The following is a 17088-nucleotide window of genomic DNA, read 5'->3' as shown; positions in this document are numbered from 1 at the left end:
AGGAGGGGGAAAAAATGAAAACCTTTTTATATGGAGGGGTTTTTTTTTGTTTGATTTTTTAGAAAAAGCAACTCTAACAACATTCGATTCATAAATACCCAAATCCTCCAACACATGCAAATTGCAGCCAATCTTTTAATGAACAGCTTCCTTCTGCCCTGAAATGGCCATTCTGCTTTAGGGTTACACTTTTTCCAAGCATGACAACTTTCAGTACATACAGTGAGCAGTTTACTATGACACAAGGCATATGTGTAGATGAACGCATTCTCTCACCAACCATTACTTCAACTCGTTCTAAAAATAAATAACGGAATAATAGAGTCTGTACTGGAGGTGGCTGAAGCGACCAGTCCGACCTGTCCCTGCGGGCGGCGGCGCTCAGAGCCCCTGTCCGGCGGGGCTCAGCATCTCCTGCAGCACCAGGTGCAGCAGATGGTTCTGCTCGGCGCTCAGCAGCGGCCATAGCTCGGCCTGCAGCGCCTTCAGCGCCTCCGCGTCCTTTTCCTGGCACGCCAGCACTGCCGACTGCAGCAGCAGGAACAGCTCGGCCGGCAGGTAGCTGGCGGCCGGCGGCAGTCCCCCGCCCGTCCCGGAGCCGCTCCCTGTGCCCGGTCCGCCGTCGGGCGCCTCCCAGCAGTACTGCTCCAGCGTGCGGGCGTGCTCGGGCAGCAGCTTGGCGGGCGGCGGCTGCAGCAGGAGCAGCAGCAGCACCCGCGACACCTCGCAGCGCGCCAGCACGTCCAGGAAGGCGCCGCCGGGCGCGGCCCCGGCCCCGGCCGCACCGCCCAGCCCGGCCCCGGCCAGCGCCTGCGCCCGCGTCAGCGCGGCCAGCGCCCCGGCGTAGTCGCGGGCCAGCAGCAGGCAGGAGGCGCGCTCGGCCAGGCAGCGCAGAGCCTGCAGCGGCAGCCGCGCCGCTGTCAGCAGCTCCGCCGCCCGCTGCAGGGGCGCGGCGGCGCGGGCGGGCTGTCCCGTGTCGCGGAGCGCTGCCGCCAGCTCCAGGCATGGCCCGGCCGCCAGCGCGGGCTGTCCCCGCTCCAGGTGCAGGCGGGCGGCGAAGGCCCCGCAGCTCTGCGCCGCCGCCACGTGCTCGCCGAAGCCGCCGCGCAAGCCCAGGCGCTGCCGCAGGTCCCGCTCCTGGCGCAGGAAGAGCCGCGCGGCCTCGGCCAGCGCGGCCGCCTCGGCCGGGCCGTGGAACAGGCTCTGGGCGCAGCGCGCCACGGCCAGCTGGCACCAGGCGGCGTAGGGCAGGCTCTCCTGGGCGCGCAGCTCCCGCGCCAGCGCCGCGAACTGCTCCGCCGCCTCCGCCACGTTCGGTTTCCGCAGGAACCGCCGCCGCAGCTTGGCCGACACCAACCGGTACCGCGAAAGGAAATCGCCGTCGCCGCCGAGCCCCGGCCCGGAGCCGCCCGCCCCCCCGGGGCCGGAGCCGCCGCCCGCCGACAGCATCGCGGGCCCAGCGCGGAACTGACGAGTCGCGCCGAGCCGCTCTCCGCCGCGCGCCGCCGGCCAATCAGCGCCCGCCCCGCCCCGCTCCGATGGCCAATCAGCGCCCGAGCCAGCGTCTCGTGGACAGTGGGGCGTGGTGAGGGCGCGGCTATTGCAGACAGCGCTCCCAGCTGTCACCGCCCACGACGGGCGTGGCTACGAGGTACAAGTCCCGCCCATGGGGCGTGGCCAAGCACAGCGAGTACCGCCCCAGGCGTGCAGCGGGCCCGAGCCCTGTGGCTCCCCCTTGTGGAGTGGAGGACCCGCGGTCCTGCTCCGGCCCCACCGGGACGGGACGGGACGGGATGGGACGAGAAGCGGGACCGGGAGCGGGACCGTGAGCGGGGCGGGGAGAGGGCCAGGCTCTGCAGCTCTTGTGGGAAGCCGCAGCAGCCAGGTTCACAGAAGAACAATTCACCCAAATGGTAGCATGTGGGTGGGTGAGCCAAGGGGCCAAAGGATGTGTGGCGGCAGGAATTTTAGGTGACATCAAAGGGTGACAGGTGAACACTTGGACAAGAGAACTCTTGGGGTCCCTAAACAAATAAGCCACGCCTGACGGAAAATCTCCAGCTGAAAATATTTCGTGATGGAGAGATCAAGTGGGCATGGGACACGTGTGCTTGCCTGCTCCCCGCGGTTCCCCGAGCAGCGGCTGGAGGCACGGGCGGGGTTGGCTGCGAGAGGCTGTTCTTGCACTCCTGTCCTTATGAACCACATGTACCCCACTGCAGCCACCGTGCGAGCCGAGGTGACACGGCAGCCACACCGCCATCCTGAGTATCCCATCGGACAGGCTCGGTGGCAGGTGGCACTGAGCTTTTGCTCTGTCCCAGGCCAGCTCAGCATGGCTGTGAAAAATGCATATTTTATTATTGGCTTTTCACAAATATTAAAATTAATATTATATGTGTTATGTTTGACAGTTATGCTGTATTAATTTTCTTAAGTAGTGTGTTAAATATAGTTTTAGGTTATAACATAATGTTAAAATAGAAACTATGCTATGTAAGATACTATTTTAAAGAGAGGAATGAGGTACTCGCACCGAGATAGCAGTCAAAGGACACCTAAATCATTCAGAGAAAAAGAATTTCTTGCTCTCTTATCAGAAGAAACGAACTTCTTCCTGCCTCGCTCAGCCCTGGAGATGCAGTCAGGATTCAGAGGAAGAAGTTGACACTGACCAGACAGAATCCTTTGTTTGAATGGAATTTATGCATCATGTATGAGGTGTATGAATATACAACAGGCTATTGCTTTTAAGGGTTAATCCTCTGTTAACGTGGGTCCTTTTTCGTGCTTATTTTGCCCAGAAAGAGGTACCGGGACTGTCCGTATCTCTTTGTTTTTATTTTCTCGTATTGTCCTGATCCCAACTGTTCAAATTTTTATTAGTCTAATTACATTACTACTTTTATAACCATTTTTTTACTATTAAACTTTTGAAATTCTAAAACCAATTGACTGGCGTTTTTCACAATGACCACGCAGCTGCTGTGACACTTTGCTGTGACACTTTGCTACCCGAGTGTGTCCGAACAGCCCAGGGCGGAAAGCTCGGTCCTCCTTTCCAGCGCCGGGGCTCCGCGGGGAGGGGAGCGCGGGGCCGGGCCCGGGGCTGTCACCGCGCCCCTTCCGCCGGTGCCGCGGCCGGCGCGGGTCCCTGTCGCTGCCCGGCGCGGGTCCCTGTCGCTGCCCGGCGCGGGTCCCTGTCGCTGCCCGGAGCGCGTCCCTGTCGCTGCCCGGAGCGGGTCCCTGTCGCTGCCCGGAGCGCGGCCGGCTCCCCAGCAGCCGCTCGCACCCGCCATGGCTCTGTGCTGCGTTCTGAGGCCGCCGCGCTGCCGCCTCCGCCCGCCGCCGCTCCGCAGCCTGGTGACAACCACAGCGGCAGCGTGGGAAGGGAAGGAAAAGGCCAGGGTGAGCGGCAGCCCGCCAGAGCCTTCCTGGGAGGAGAGGTAAGGCTTTTCCAAAATGACCAAGCGTTCTTTCAAAGCAGCGAGCACGTACAGCTCTGAACGTGGTGGGTTGACCCGGTAGGAACGGAAGAGCCAGGGCTCGGCTCGTTTGCCTGGAGTCTGGCCTGGGGAGGGGATAGTGGAGAAGACAAATGAAAAGTTCTGAGAGTTAAGGAGGATAGGAGGAAAGGAGTTCTGAGAGGAGAGGAAAAGTTGCCCTATTGGCAAGCAAAAAGTGATGGTTCATTTGATTTGCAGTCAAATTAGAGTAGTTGGCACTGGGTGCTTTGGAAGCAGCTGCAAAAATCGTAGATAAGCAATAGCTGCAACTTACCCAGCTGCGGGGTGCTGTTCCCCATGGGCTCAGAGAGTCAGTTATGAGTGCTTGAATCATATCAGCCTCACCTCTATTTTGGGAGTCTTTTTAGGGTATATGTGTGTGGTTTCTTTTTTTTTAAATCAGTTTTTATCTGTTTTTTTCTCGGATATGAGTAGTATGGCAAGTTCTGAGGTTTATCTCTAAACTACATCTGTGTGGGTGGTCGGGTCAGTGAGAATGGGCAGCTTGAAATTCCCTCCTGCTACACACAAGCTGTGCATTCCACTGTGGTTCCCTGGGAGTCTGGGTGTTCACAGCCTGGTGCAGGGCTCACACCAGAACAGTCCTGCCCACGGACTGAAGCAGCTGACAGAGATGTTATGCCATAGGAATAAGGACTCAAGTAGCTCTGGGCACTGCTTTCCAGGTTAGCAAATGTAGTGACACCACTCTGGAGACTTCCCTACCAAGAGCAGCTGCAGGTAAGATGTGTTTACACAGACTTTTCTCTGTTGTGTTGCCCCAGCTGTCCCCTCCTATCCCCTTGAGCAGTAGTCCTTAACATCTTAATGCTGCAAACTGTTCAGACCCCATTTACTGCTTCTTTAATCCTGCTGTTGTGAAGGATTGAACTGGGAGGTTCCTGGTAGTACAGAAGATGGGCATTTGCACAGTGATCCTGTCCTCTGTGGGACTGTTCTGCTTCACTGGGCTTCAGGTCAGACAAAGTGTTCCAGGCCAGCACTTAGGGATCATAGACACAGGATTTTTCACTCTTCCTGTTTCTCCAAGCAGCTGTGGTTATGAAAAGGGCAGAGTTCCTCTGGGGCTACATTTTCACTTGCAGTTTTTCCTCCTGTTGGACTCCTCAGAGGTGGGTGATGAAGAGCTGCCCACCATTGTGTGGTCCTGTGAGAGTGTTTCTGCCTTAGAACTCCTCTGCAGGTAAAGTATGAAAGCCAGAGGAAGATTTTGCAGACACTGGCATCTCGTCTTGAGGAGCTGGGCATAGATGCACAGAAACCTGGTGGGCTCTGCTGTCCTCTGCAGCCAGTAGTTCCTTCGGTGAGTGTCCCATGGGAATGTTCCTCCCTGTGAGCCATGAAGAGTCTCTCACTCAACAGCTCAAGAGTCTCATAGGGGGCATAATTTGCTTGCAGAGAGTGTCTGAGTTCAGTCCTTGCTAACTTGTGCTTTGCAGCTTGTGACTGCCCGAGAGTGAAATAAGCCCAGTGCTTAGGAACCCTTTTTTTGTGCCTAAGGCCTCTCTGTTAAACCTGTCCCCATTGTCACTTCTAGTCCCCAAGGGGCAGTGCTGGGGTTCTGGTGCACAAGCTCTGTTTCTGTGTTTTGCCCATTCACATACAGGTTCACATGTTGGCAACAGAATAACCAGGCTGGGGTTTGGCTTTCCTCCATTGCTTTTTCTTTTAATCCAAGGCTTTGCTTTTCCTTCTTTTCTCCCTCAGCCCATCATTAATGGCTACCGAAACAAATCGACTTTCTCTGTGAACCGAGGACCAGATGGGAACCCCAAAACTGTGGGGTTGTATGTAGGAACTGGCAGAGGTCAGTGCAGGACAGGAGACTCAGAGAAAACTGCTGGCAGGGCTGTGGAAATGGGGAAAGGACTCTCCACAGTTTATCATGTCAGATGCCACAGTGGTTTATGTGCCCTGAACCAGAGCAATTAAATTCCTGGCCATCTCTCTACAGAAAGGAATATCGTCTGTGTGAAAGCCAACCATGTGGAGAACATACCCTCAAAACATAAACAAGTAGCCCAGGTAAATAAATAAGTCATGTCTGTCCCTTCACTGTGGAATAGAGAGACTGCAATAACTCTTACTTGGGAGAACACTGTAATTTTAATGATGCTGTGTTTTCAAGTCCATTTTCATGTTCTGAAAATTTTCATGCCTGATTCTAGTTGGTGGATAAATACATTTATAAAAACTCACTTGTCAAAATTGCAGCCCATAAAGCGTCCTGGGTAATGAAGTTAATCAAGTGACAATGAATGCCTGCCAATCTATTAAAAGACATAAGAATTGCAAATTGAAATTATTAAAATATGTTGTCTTTCAAGAGCCTGGAAGGAGCGTTCAGCCAGTGTATTGAAATCAAACAGAAAAAGCAGACCACAGTGGTGGAAGGGCTGCCTGTCTGGGGGGCTAAGAGCAGGGCACTTGTCTTCATGGTACTAAAGGTGCCATTTCCCCTCCCCTCAGTGCTATGAGGAGTTCATCTGTCAGTCCCCCCTGGACTCCTGCATCCTCTTCCATGAAGGTGGGCACTGGCGAGAGCTCGTGGTTCGTACCACCCGCTGTGGCCACACCATGGCTATCATCACCTTCCACCCCCAGCAGCTGGGCCAGGTGAGCACCTGGAGGACAGGGCAAGACGCACATCTGGCTGAGCTGAGCCTGCTGGCTGTGTTGCTGGGGAGAGGGGTCTAATCAGGGTACCCAAAGAGGCAGCTTTTCCTTTCTCACTCTTGACAGGAGGCACTGGCTACTCAGAAAGCATTGCTGAAGGAGTTCTTCACATGTGGACCTGGAGCAGTCTGTGCCTTGACTTCACTTTATTTCCAAGAGAGGTAAATGCCTCGACGGGGGGAATGAGTGGAAACAAAGCCACCTCCTTCTTCTACCCTTTCTGGCCAAATTCAAATTCCACCAGTTCAGGGAGTGCTGGAAGAGAATGACAGATGTTTGGATCCCTCTTGAAGATGCGGCTTTAGGATGGCCCCATCTTTTATTTTTCCAGACTTACTTGAACACACTATGGCTCTACCTCATGGGAATTATGAGTCTGGGAAACTTAAAGAAAAAACTTCCAGTGACATCCCAAAACAGTAAATCACATTAGCAGCAAAACTGGGGAATAGACCTGAGGAATGCTGCCCTCTGCTAAGTAATTTTGATCCATTTAATGAAATTTAGACTGTGCAAGTCACAGATCCCTTACAAAGAATCAAAATGCTTTAATCTTGTTGAAAGGCTCACATGAAATGTAAGTTGATGAGGGGCAGAACCATCCTCTTCTTCCCATGAGCACCCTGGGAATGGAAATCAGCTCCTCTCTGCTGCCTTCTCAAGCTGTTTTTTGTGTGCTCTGGCAGCACCATGACACGCTGCTCCCACGAGCAGTCCCCCTACCAGCTCCTCCACGGAGCACCGCACATCTTCGAGGAACTGCTCGGCCTCAGGTTCCGCATCTCTCCAGACGCCTTCTTCCAGGTCAACACAGCTGGAGCAGAAGTTCTGTACCAGGCAGTTGGGGAGCTCTGCCAGGCTGCTGGGGACACTGTCCTCCTTGACATCTGCTGTGGAACAGGTGGGGTCCTGGGCACCCAGAGCTTTGCATTCCAGAGCTGATCCTTGCTATGTAAAGGCCTGTTTCTTCAGCATGAATATATGGAGTGCTTTGCTTCCCATGATTCCAGGCACAATTGGTCTCTCTCTGGCTCACCAAGTGTCCAAGGTTATTGGTGTCGAGGTGGTGGAGAAGGCAATAGAGGATGCTGAGTGGAATGCAGCATTCAATGGTGAGTTCAAACTCGCTGTGGCAAAAAGTTTCAAACTAAATGCTGAAAAATCAGAGTAGAAGTGAGCAGAGGGACCCTAACTAGTTACCTTCACACTGCAAAGGGTGTGTGAATATCATGTTATACCCAACTCTTGGTGAGACTCAGTTCATGTGGTTGCTTTTTTGTTTCACAGGGATCTCAAACTGTGAGTTTCACAGTGGAAAGGCAGAGGCTGTGTTACCACAGCTCCTGGCATCGTGGGAGGATGCCCGACCGCTTGTTGCTGTGGTGAACCCTTCTCGGGCTGGCCTACGTGAGAGAAAATGCTATTTATTTTCATCTTGTAAACAGAGAGCTTTGAACAAGTTCTGTGAGACCTGTTATACTGGCTCCAAAGCCTTCCCTTGTTTAGTCTCTTGTTTCTTGTTACTGACAGCAGCTAAATTCCCTAAGTCTGCTGTTTTCAGTGCCTTCATGCTTTCTCTTTAGCTCTAATCCTTTTTCCATCTTTCACAGGCTCACACCATTATTTAAGAGAGAAGGGACCTCTGGAGGTTTGTGGTGTAATCTCCCAACTATAGCAAGGCCATCTTCAGAGTTGTATGAGGTTGCATAGGGATATAAAGCCTAGCTGAGGTTTGAATTTGTCCAAGGATGCATCCCCTCTCCTGAAAATGTTTTCCCTAATATATTTAATCAGGATTTTCCCTTGCTGCCATACATCTATTGCTTCTCATCCTCTTCTCACGCCCCTCTGAGAAGATTCTCACTTCTCGGTAATGCCCCATGAGGTTCCTGAAGATAGTTAATGGATCCTTGCTTGACTTCTTTTGCCCAGGCTGAATAACCCAGCCCTCAATCTGTCTCGTTGGTCTCCCCTGGAGTGTGTAATGGGGAGTCACACACTGGTCCTGGTGCCCAGATGCGCTCTCACAAGTGTGTATGGAAGGTTTTATATGCTTTTGCTTAATTAACATTTTTTCTCTCACCCTCCATCCCCCTGGGAAGCAGAGGGACTTCTCCTATTGCTCTGCCCTGCCTGGCAAATTGGCTAAGCTGTCAGCAGTGTGGGTCACACCCGTGGCCTCCTGAGAGACCTCATCTGAGACAGAATGTGGCAGAATATGCATCTGTATTTTTGTCGGTTCTGTGGTGCTGTGCAGTCATTCCTTCTGCAGAGCTCAGGGTGGTGGAGGGAAAAGAGGCTGTTTGTTTTTGCAGACTACAGGGTCGTCCGAGCCATCCGGAACTGCAGGGCCATCCGCAGGCTGCTCTACATCTCCTGCAAGCCAGAGGGGGAAGCCATGAGGAACTTCCTCGAGTGAGCACTCTCCTTCTCTCTCTTGATCTTAGTGACAGACCCTGTTAAGTCCAGACAAGGCATCAGTGAGGAATAGAAAATAATTCAAACATGGCACATTGTGCATCTCTCTGGGAAAAAAAAAAGCACATCTGGATGTGAGATGCAGAGTCCATGGGGTTCACTGCAGGAAGGGTGGCCCCTCGCCAAGAAGGTCAAGCCAAGGGGATTTGTCACCTGCTTAGGGGTTAATCATGTAGCTTTATCTGGTCAGCCTTTAGCTGGGGTAGACCCAGGTGATAACTCTGTCTGCAGGCAGCAATAAGGGCAGTGCAAAACTGAAAACTGAGTGTCTGTCAGCTGGGAGGGCTTGTGAGAAAAGGAGCTTTGAACTTGCCACTGTCTGTTCAGCTTGTCCCCTAGGTTTTCAGAGCTGGTTGGGGATTCAGTATTGATGGTTCCACACCTCAGCCAGTGTCCGTTGCAGATTCTGAGGCATGTTAGTCAAACACATGATACCTCCTTTGTGGATCCCCCTTGGATTGTGATACCAGTGGTGGGAAGGCTTCTGCTACTGGTCTAAAGGATGCTCTTTGCTTTCCACAGGCTGTGCTGCCCACCTGACCCACGGAAGAAGCTGGCAGGGGAGCCATTTGCCCCCGTGAGGGCTATTCCTTTTGACATGTTTCCTCACACTGTTCACTGTGAGCTGGTGCTGCTGTTCACCCGCTGACAAGGAGGCAGGAATGAGCTCTGAGAGCTTGGGAAGCAATCTCCTCCTGTCCTGAAAAGCCAATGTAGTTAGGATTTTAACTTATTTTCTGTGAAGTTGTATAAAAATAAATAATTTTGGTTTTTCTCTTACTTTGGGTTGCCTAGCAACACTGTAAAGAACTACTTGGATTCCTGGGGTGAAAAGGTTCTCTGTAGCATTTCATCACCCTTCCTTCCCCTGCAAACCTTGGGCTGCTGATTAAAGCAGCCTGGACAAGACTCCCTCCCTGCGTTCAGGAATCTGTAGCTCGGTGTTCGAGTTGTGCTCTGGATAGTGGGAAATCGCCGGAGCCTCAGGCAAGGAGCAGTGAATGGGCACTGACCTTGTGCCTAACAAAGGACACGACTTCCAGCCCTGCCTTCTCACCCACAGACTCTGCACAAACCAATGAACAATGAGAAGACACCAGACTCAAATTTTTCACTGGTCAGAGCTGTTGTGGGAGATTTAGGTTGGAAGAGTATGAAAGCCCAGGGATTCCTTTGTTGGGGTCCCTGCCCAGAGGAGGCACCAGCTTCAATAATGAGATTTTCTATAAAACAAAATAAAGAGAACTGATTTCAGTGTCTCTCTTTTCACATCTGCCTCCCCCTTCTCCACTAATGATTCCTGATGCCTAAATATGAAGTGCCCTGTGAAAATGTCAGCTGCAATATTTTTCCTCTTCAGGATGTTCTGCTATAGCTAATTAAATTTTTTCTTCTGTTTTGTATGTGTCCTGTCCTGCTTACAGTGTTGTTATATTTCTCCAGCTCTTCCAGAGATGGAGCTGCTGTAATGTGGAGGGGAATCTAAGTGAGCAGAGTTCCCTTGTGTTGTGTGAGTCCCAGAATGTTTTGAATCAAGGCTGATAAATTCCCAAGGAAACTGGGAGAATGCCTGTATTTTTCAGACTTTTAATTCCAGACCTCAGCTTTGAATAATAACAGCAGCCAGTTCTCAGGCCATGGGGGCTCAAAATATTTGTGTTTAGGATTTAAGAATTACTACACCATAAAGGGAGGATGATGGATTCTGACAGGCATAGGAAGTGTCACTCTTGCACTATCCCATGAGTGTAGGTTTTTACACACTGTTGCAGCCTCTTGTTTTCATTTTATACCAAAGGATGCAGTATTCCAGCAGTTCTGTTTTGTGTAATTATACCTTTGTTTCTCACTGTGAGATCTGAATAAATTTCTACTAAGTTTTGGTCGAAAGGAAATTTATTGCAGGGGAGACAATGACTTTAAATCAGAAAGTACCAGAGGATCATAAAACCTTTCCATTAGCCTCTGGATAGCTGAACATACTGGATAGGTTTTATCAGGGTGACACAGGTGGCCTCACCTTCCCTTTTGAGCATCAGGTTCCAGGAGACCCACAGGGACAAAAATTTTCTTTTTCTTTCCTGGTGCAAATAAATGAAGCAATATGTTGTTTGCTATGTGTGAGCATCTCAATATCTGAAACTGAATGTTCTCTATGTACAAGAGACCCCTGCCCACTTCTCCTCCACAGCACGTTACTCCTGTGCCCTCTGCTAACATGTCCTCGTTTTCCCACTAACGAATGACTGTGCTCTGCCTTTGGCTGCCATCCCACATCGCTAGAATTGACTCCGTTTCAGCTTTCCGTGGGCGATTTATGGAGCACGCAAGGAAACAAGAGGATGAGTTCCTCTTGCGCTCCAGTGCTGGCGCTGCCTGGCTCTGGCTGCAGGGCTTTAGGACCCAGGGGTTGCTGAGTGGAGGAGGCTGAATCCCCTCCCGCTGTCATCCTCCTGCCTCTGCAGCTTTATTCCTACAGCCTTCAATGGTGACGGACTCCCTCCCACCCGGGCTGCCAGCCAGAGCCACAAGGCCTCGCTAGGAGCGGATCCCTGCGGCTCCATGGCATCTCCCAGGACCATCACCATTGTCGCCCTCTCGGTGGCCCTGGGGCTCTTCTTCGTCTTTATGGGGACGATCAAACTGACCCCCCGGCTGAGCAGAGATGCCTACAATGAGATGGTAAGTCCGGCAGCACGCAGGGAGGTGCCGTAGGGCTCTCCCGCCTTGCAGCAGGAGCAACGGGGGACGCAGGGGGCGACAGCCCTGGAACCCCGAGCGAGGGCCAGGAGGGGGAAGAAGCTGATCTGGCTCACTGCTTGATCGACATGGAGAGAAGCCAATAAAACGCAGCGCCCAGGATATCCTGGCAGCACTCGCCTGGCTCCGGCTGAGCCGATCCACGGCGAAACCTCTGGTGGATAAGGATGGGGAGGGGAGGCAGAAGTGGGGTGGCACAGCACACACAGCCTGCAGGAGATGGGGACACAAGGGGCTGTAAAAACAAGGCCTGCAGGAGTGCCAGACATGCAGCCGGCAGGGACAGCTGATCCCCGAGGGGAAACCTATCCACTGGATGGGGGTGGGAAAAGCAGATGCCTGCTCTGGCAGATGTTCATCCTCAAAATTCCATGCTTTAAAGCAAGGATAATGACTCTGGCTGTCCCTACCTCAACAGACTTGTGCAGGGATTAATTAATGATTGTGAAATGCGTTGAGATTCTTAGCTGGCAGAGGGAGTTATTATTAATAGTCTTCTTATTATTCTCTTTGGCCTGGGAAATGAGCCTCTCCTCCTTTTGCCTAAGAGGAAAGGGGTGAGGAGAGGACAGAGAAGTCACTGTGTGCGTTTCTCACCTGGTGAACTGGTTTATGCTCCTCTCTGCTCAGGGCCAGCCCTGCTGCAGAGCTCTGCGAGCTGCAGGCAGGTGAGGGACTGGCTGCCACATTTTGCTTCCTCATCTGTGTTTATTTATTCTCCTGCTCCCCCCCACCCCCCTCCCCAGTTATTTATTGTGGTGGTTGAAAAGATAACTATAATTTTTGTGCCCTTAAAAAAAAAGTGCTGGAAGTTTCCAGCACATTCTGTTCTCTCCCTTTGCTCCACCTGCCCAGCTGCTTTTCCTTAGCTCTCAAATAACGTCTGAATTGCAGTGCCTAGTCTGCAGCCCAGCACAGGGATCTCACAGAGGAAAATCCCCAAGAAGTAACTCATGGGCAAGAGACACATGAGGTAAAACCCCTAGAAAACAAAGCCCTTAAGCTTCTGCTAGAGGGAAAAAAAAAAAAAAAAAAAAAAAAAAAACCACCAAAAAAAAACCCCAGAGTTTAGGAGCATTATAAAATGCTTGTTCTGTAAAATATTTCACTTCTGTGTCCCCTTCTGCTTTATCAAGAGTCAGGCCTACAGGTAGGAATGATCTCTGGTTTTATAAAGCAGGTATTACACAGCACCATTATTCTTCATAGTCCATATTCATGTTACATATTCATGGCTCCTTAGGCTCTCCTGCATTTGCTGGGCTACATCCTGTGGTGGTCTGTCAGGTCATGCAGATAGGAAAAACCTGACCTTGCTAATCCATAAGGATGGCTTTTTGCCCCCAGCAAGCAGAGAACATCTGTTGTCTACCTAAAACACCAAACTTGTAGTTTTTAATTGGGCAAAAACCACATCAGCTTGCCTATTAAAATACTAAATTACCAGAGTACTCTAGGACGTGCTTATAGTACATTTCTTAAAAATGTTTTATTTTTCACAACTGTTTAAAAATACTCTGCTCTGAGGTTTTAGTCACTGATAGTTTAAAATACATCCTTACAATGCAGGCACTTGGAGTAAATGTGTCATGAGATCTTCAGTTATTTTGTAGCAAAAATGACAATGCTGGATATTTTTTAACCACCTGTGCAGCATCAGTTCCTCTCAGAAGGAAGCATCGAAATCTATGGAGACGTGGGAAAGTTCTGTGTGCCTGAAATGTAGGGTTCCAAAATTGTATGGAAGTAAATCCACAGTCTGATCAGTGCCTATGAGAGCTGAACAATCCTGTAACTGAGATTTTGCTTCCATTTCCCTCATGCTGATTAGAAATCAGAGAACACAATGGCAAGAATACCTTCAGGGATATTATACTTAAGTATATGTGGAAATAATTTCAGTGTCTCAAACCAAATATAGGAGCCTTATTAAAAAAAAAAATATATATATATATAAAGGGAATACTTGATTTCAACACTAAAAGAGAAAAAAACCCAAACAAAACAGTGAGGCCACCAGCACCTAATGTTCAAATGCAAGAACCTGGACATGTGTAAGGACAAAGGTTGTTTCTTTCCCCAAAAGAATGAGGCAGCTGTGTAAGCAGGCTGAGTCTTGCAGCTTACACTGCTTTTAAATCCAGCATAAACCAGAGAACAAAAAATGTCAAATGTCAGTTTTCCTTCACGTGAGGAAAGAAAGGATCATAAAGGTATGTAAGCACAGGATAGGACTGGTGAATCTCAGTTTTGATGTTTAGTCCCACCCTAAGTCTGCACTGCCCATAACTACAGTAAGTTGCTTTGGGGTATTGTAAGTTGCTTTGGAGTAGAAAGAGACTTTTATTTACTTGCTGTGCTTTGCCTTTGCAGGGATTGGGTGTATTAGTAAATTTTAAAGCACAAAGTACTCTTCAAAAGAGGTTTGTTTGTTTGTTTTAATAACAGGGTTCTACACTGCTAATTCCAGCAATCAGAGCCTCAGATTTCAGGGTAAGGTACACCTGGCCTGGTTGTAGTTCCAAAGATGGATGACAGGTTGCGGAACTGTTTTCCAGTGAGGGGACAACAGCTCAGAAAGGGGGAATTGCAGACTGATGGTTTACTATACCCCCAAACAGAAGCTTTACAGACTGGGGTATTGTGCCAGAGGGGTTTGTGACAACTGAAATAATTTTTAGGTTGTGTTGCACATCTGTCTGTTTCCATGGAAGTACCTTTGCCTTCACTTTCTCACATGATGTCCTTGGCTGCTTGGTTCCAGAAACGAGCATACAAAAGCTACGTGCGGGCCCTGCCCATGCTCAAGAAGATGGGAGTCAGCTCCATCCTCCTCCGCAAGAGCATCGGCGCCCTGGAAGTGGCGTGCGGCATTGTCATGACACTGGTGCCTGGCCGCCCCAAGGACGTGGCCAACTTCCTGCTCCTCCTCCTGGTGCTGGCTGTGCTCTTCTTCCACCAGCTCGTGGGGGACCCCCTGAAGCGTTATGCCCATGCCCTGGTCTTTGGGATCCTGCTCACCTGCCGCCTGCTGATCGCCCGCCAGCCCGAGGAGCTGCCGCCGGAGAAGAGGATGCTGTCGGTGAACGGGGATGAGCAGCCGCTCATCCATGAAGCAGCTCCCGAGAAAGGCAAAGTGAAGGTATCCTAGTTGAGTGCATGTGAGGAAACACGGACCCTCGAGGCAGCTCTCTCCAAAATCACCCAGAAAATTTGGTTTTTATTTACCTACTTGCATTTTTTTTTTTGTCTGTCTAAATAAAGTTGCGCTTGGGGTCTGAGAGATACAAGGTATGTCTACACTGTAGTCTTGCTTTTGCTGCTGCCCTGTAATGTAGAAAAACACAAGCTAGCTTCCACAGGGACAGCTTGGAGGCAGTCAGCAACCCGGCTGGAACAGTGCTGGCCTCAGCAGGAGCGGCAAACCAGCCTGAGACCCTTCATCTGGGCAGGCATTCAGGCCACCCTGGCACTGCTGCAGTGGGGAGATCAGTCCTGAGCAGCAGCCCTGAGCCCCACAGCAGCAGAGCTGGCCTGGGTGCTGCTGCTGCCTGCAACAGAGGCTGGGCAGGCCGTGACCAGTGTCCCTGTGCAGCCCCACACACACATCTGCATCTCCCTTTCCATGGTCAAGGGGTAAAAGGGACCCTGTTACCAAAAAAGTGCTGTTTGTTGTGTTGGAGAGAGGGATTCCTTGGGCTTTGCTGCCTCTGTGCCCAGTCCTTGCTATGGAATGCTTATCCAGAGAAAACATGGGTTGCTCTGTTTACATCTTTGATTTCCGTGCAGAGGCTCCAAAATTGGGACAATGGCCTGATAACAGTAATTTTTTGCCTGCTTCACACAAGGCAGTGGCATGTCTTTACCCTTCTTGGCAGAGAGTAAGGGTGCCTGGAGAGGGGATGGGGAGAGGAACTGCCCAAAGAACTCCAAAGTCTCTCTCTGGTGTTGGCAAGTAGCATTGTGCTCCCCAGTTCCCTGCAAGTTCCTTTTCCTCCCCCCACAGCTACTGTGACTTTATAGAATTGCTGTTTATTTCTGGTAGATGAGGGTCTGAACAATTGCAGTACCTCACTGCTCATCCCACATACAGCCTCAGTGAGCTGGGATAAGTCCTGTTACCAGAGCCTGAATCCCTGTGTTGTATCTGAACTCTAGAGTGTCATAAGGAGCATGTGTTACCTCTGAAATTTGTCTGGTTTTCTTAATGTTTGTCTGTTCTCAGTTTTTCTTTTTTTTTTCTTTTTTTTCTTTTTTTTTTAATTAGTCACAAAAATAAACTTTTTGAAATTTGGAGAAAAATGTCTTTACAGAAACAAATTTCTTATTTGAGATACGTGTCTGAAAACATTTCCCTCTGGTCAAAAACTCCACCTAAAATAGGCAGAATCATGTCAGGCAATTTGAGAGACAAGGTGATGCAGAGTGGAAGTCAGATAAACTCTACTTGTTTTTATATTAATAACCACAGAAATTTAAAAGAGACTTTTGGATGTTTTACTGAAACAGTCTCAAATAAAGTTCTGCTACAGTTCAATGAAGCAGTGAGAAAAGGTAACTCCAGTAAACTGTCAGCATTGTATCTCTATAAAAATTGATGATGGATGTTCATACAGTTTTCTTCTGAATTTTGCTGCTAAAACAGATGCAGCCCTATTTGTGTATATATATGTATATACATGGCTGCATCTGTTTTAGCAGCAAAATATACATATATATGCTGAAAGAGCCTCATTCCAGAGCTTCCAATGGACTAAATCTCTCTTATCAGATGTGCACCCTGAGCAAAGGAACCAGCAGGCCACCTCTGATAGACAATCTCATCTTCAGAGACTATATCTCAAGGTCATCCAAAATATTTACACAGAATTCCCTTTACTTCCCAAAAGATGCTTTAACTACCGTGCCCCGACTGGGGTTATTAATTGTGTTTTAATTCAAAACCAGATAAAAATACCACCGACTCCAAGCCACACCATGCTGTGATTCCCACACCACTGAACTGCTGCAGCCCTTTCACCTGGGCATACAGGAACAATTGTTATGTTTATCTTTTGTAGCATTCCTCACTGGAGCTTGTAGAGATGATAATAATAAAACATCCCATGGAGCAAAGCCCATCTCTGTAAAAGCTTCAGACTGTTCAGTGACTACTAAAAAACCTCCTTTTTTCACATTTGCATGGATATGAACAACTGACCCACAGCAGTGGCTGCAGGTTCTTTGTTACAGAGTGAGACAACTCATCTTGGAGCCCAGTAACAAGAATTCTGTATTTATCTTAGCGGGCTGACCTCTGTCACTGCCCCCCAGCATTAAACAGCTATTTTTGGACGCTTCCAGCCATCTGTGCTCGCTGGAAGTGACATGAACAGATCGACTCCTTCTCTAAAACCTCGATGCTAATTTACTCTTTTTTTTTTCTTTAATTCTTTATTTGTATTTCTTCTCCACGCCCCTCATTTCATCCCTGTCGGCCTCAGGGTTACTGCCTCACTTTATTTGTGCCTTTTTCCCCCGCCTCTCTATTTTAAAACATAGCCTTAGGCTGCCGTTCCCAGTCCGAGGGATGAGGACACACCTGAGGGGAGGGACTCCTTCCCCTCACAGGGAGTGCCCGCCCCCCACGCTCAGCGCATGCGCAGAA

At 50.0% G+C, this 17088-nt stretch overlaps 3 protein-coding genes across 3 annotated transcripts; 2 read left to right on the top strand and 1 right to left on the bottom strand.

Annotated features, from left to right (window-relative positions):
- Nucleotides 1-121: 121 nt before the first annotated feature.
- On the bottom strand, nucleotides 122-1482 carry LOC132333717 (40-kDa huntingtin-associated protein-like). The gene has a single exon (XM_059859098.1). It carries the CDS (start codon nucleotides 1447-1449, stop codon nucleotides 382-384), a length of 1068 nt encoding a protein of 355 aa, XP_059715081.1. The 5' UTR covers nucleotides 1450-1482; the 3' UTR covers nucleotides 122-381.
- Nucleotides 1483-3033: 1551 nt separating this feature from the next.
- Nucleotides 3034-9950, top strand: TRMT2B (tRNA methyltransferase 2 homolog B). Its single transcript, XM_059859097.1, has 12 exons — nucleotides 3034-3446; nucleotides 4193-4247; nucleotides 4711-4830; nucleotides 5235-5334; nucleotides 5482-5552; nucleotides 5997-6143; nucleotides 6270-6364; nucleotides 6890-7104; nucleotides 7214-7315; nucleotides 7491-7610; nucleotides 8519-8618; nucleotides 9204-9950. Exons 1-12 carry the CDS (start codon nucleotides 3298-3300, stop codon nucleotides 9328-9330), a joined length of 1401 nt encoding a protein of 466 aa, XP_059715080.1. The 5' UTR covers nucleotides 3034-3297; the 3' UTR covers nucleotides 9331-9950.
- A 1172-nt stretch (nucleotides 9951-11122) lies between these two features.
- TMEM35A (transmembrane protein 35A) lies at nucleotides 11123-15743 on the top strand. The gene is made up of 2 exons (XM_059859435.1): nucleotides 11123-11363; nucleotides 14206-15743. The coding sequence occupies exons 1-2, from the start codon at nucleotides 11244-11246 to the stop codon at nucleotides 14590-14592; spliced, it is 507 nt and encodes a 168-aa protein (XP_059715418.1). The 5' UTR covers nucleotides 11123-11243; the 3' UTR covers nucleotides 14593-15743.
- The last annotated feature ends 1345 nt before the right edge of the window (nucleotides 15744-17088 follow it).

The sequence above is a fragment of the Haemorhous mexicanus genome, chromosome 14 (genome assembly GCF_027477595.1).
Source record: "Haemorhous mexicanus isolate bHaeMex1 chromosome 14, bHaeMex1.pri, whole genome shotgun sequence".
NCBI classification, from domain to species: Eukaryota; Metazoa; Chordata; class Aves; order Passeriformes; family Fringillidae; genus Haemorhous; species Haemorhous mexicanus.
The sequence above is the reverse complement of the archived record's forward strand: the minus strand, read 5'-3'. Positions and strand labels throughout refer to the sequence as shown.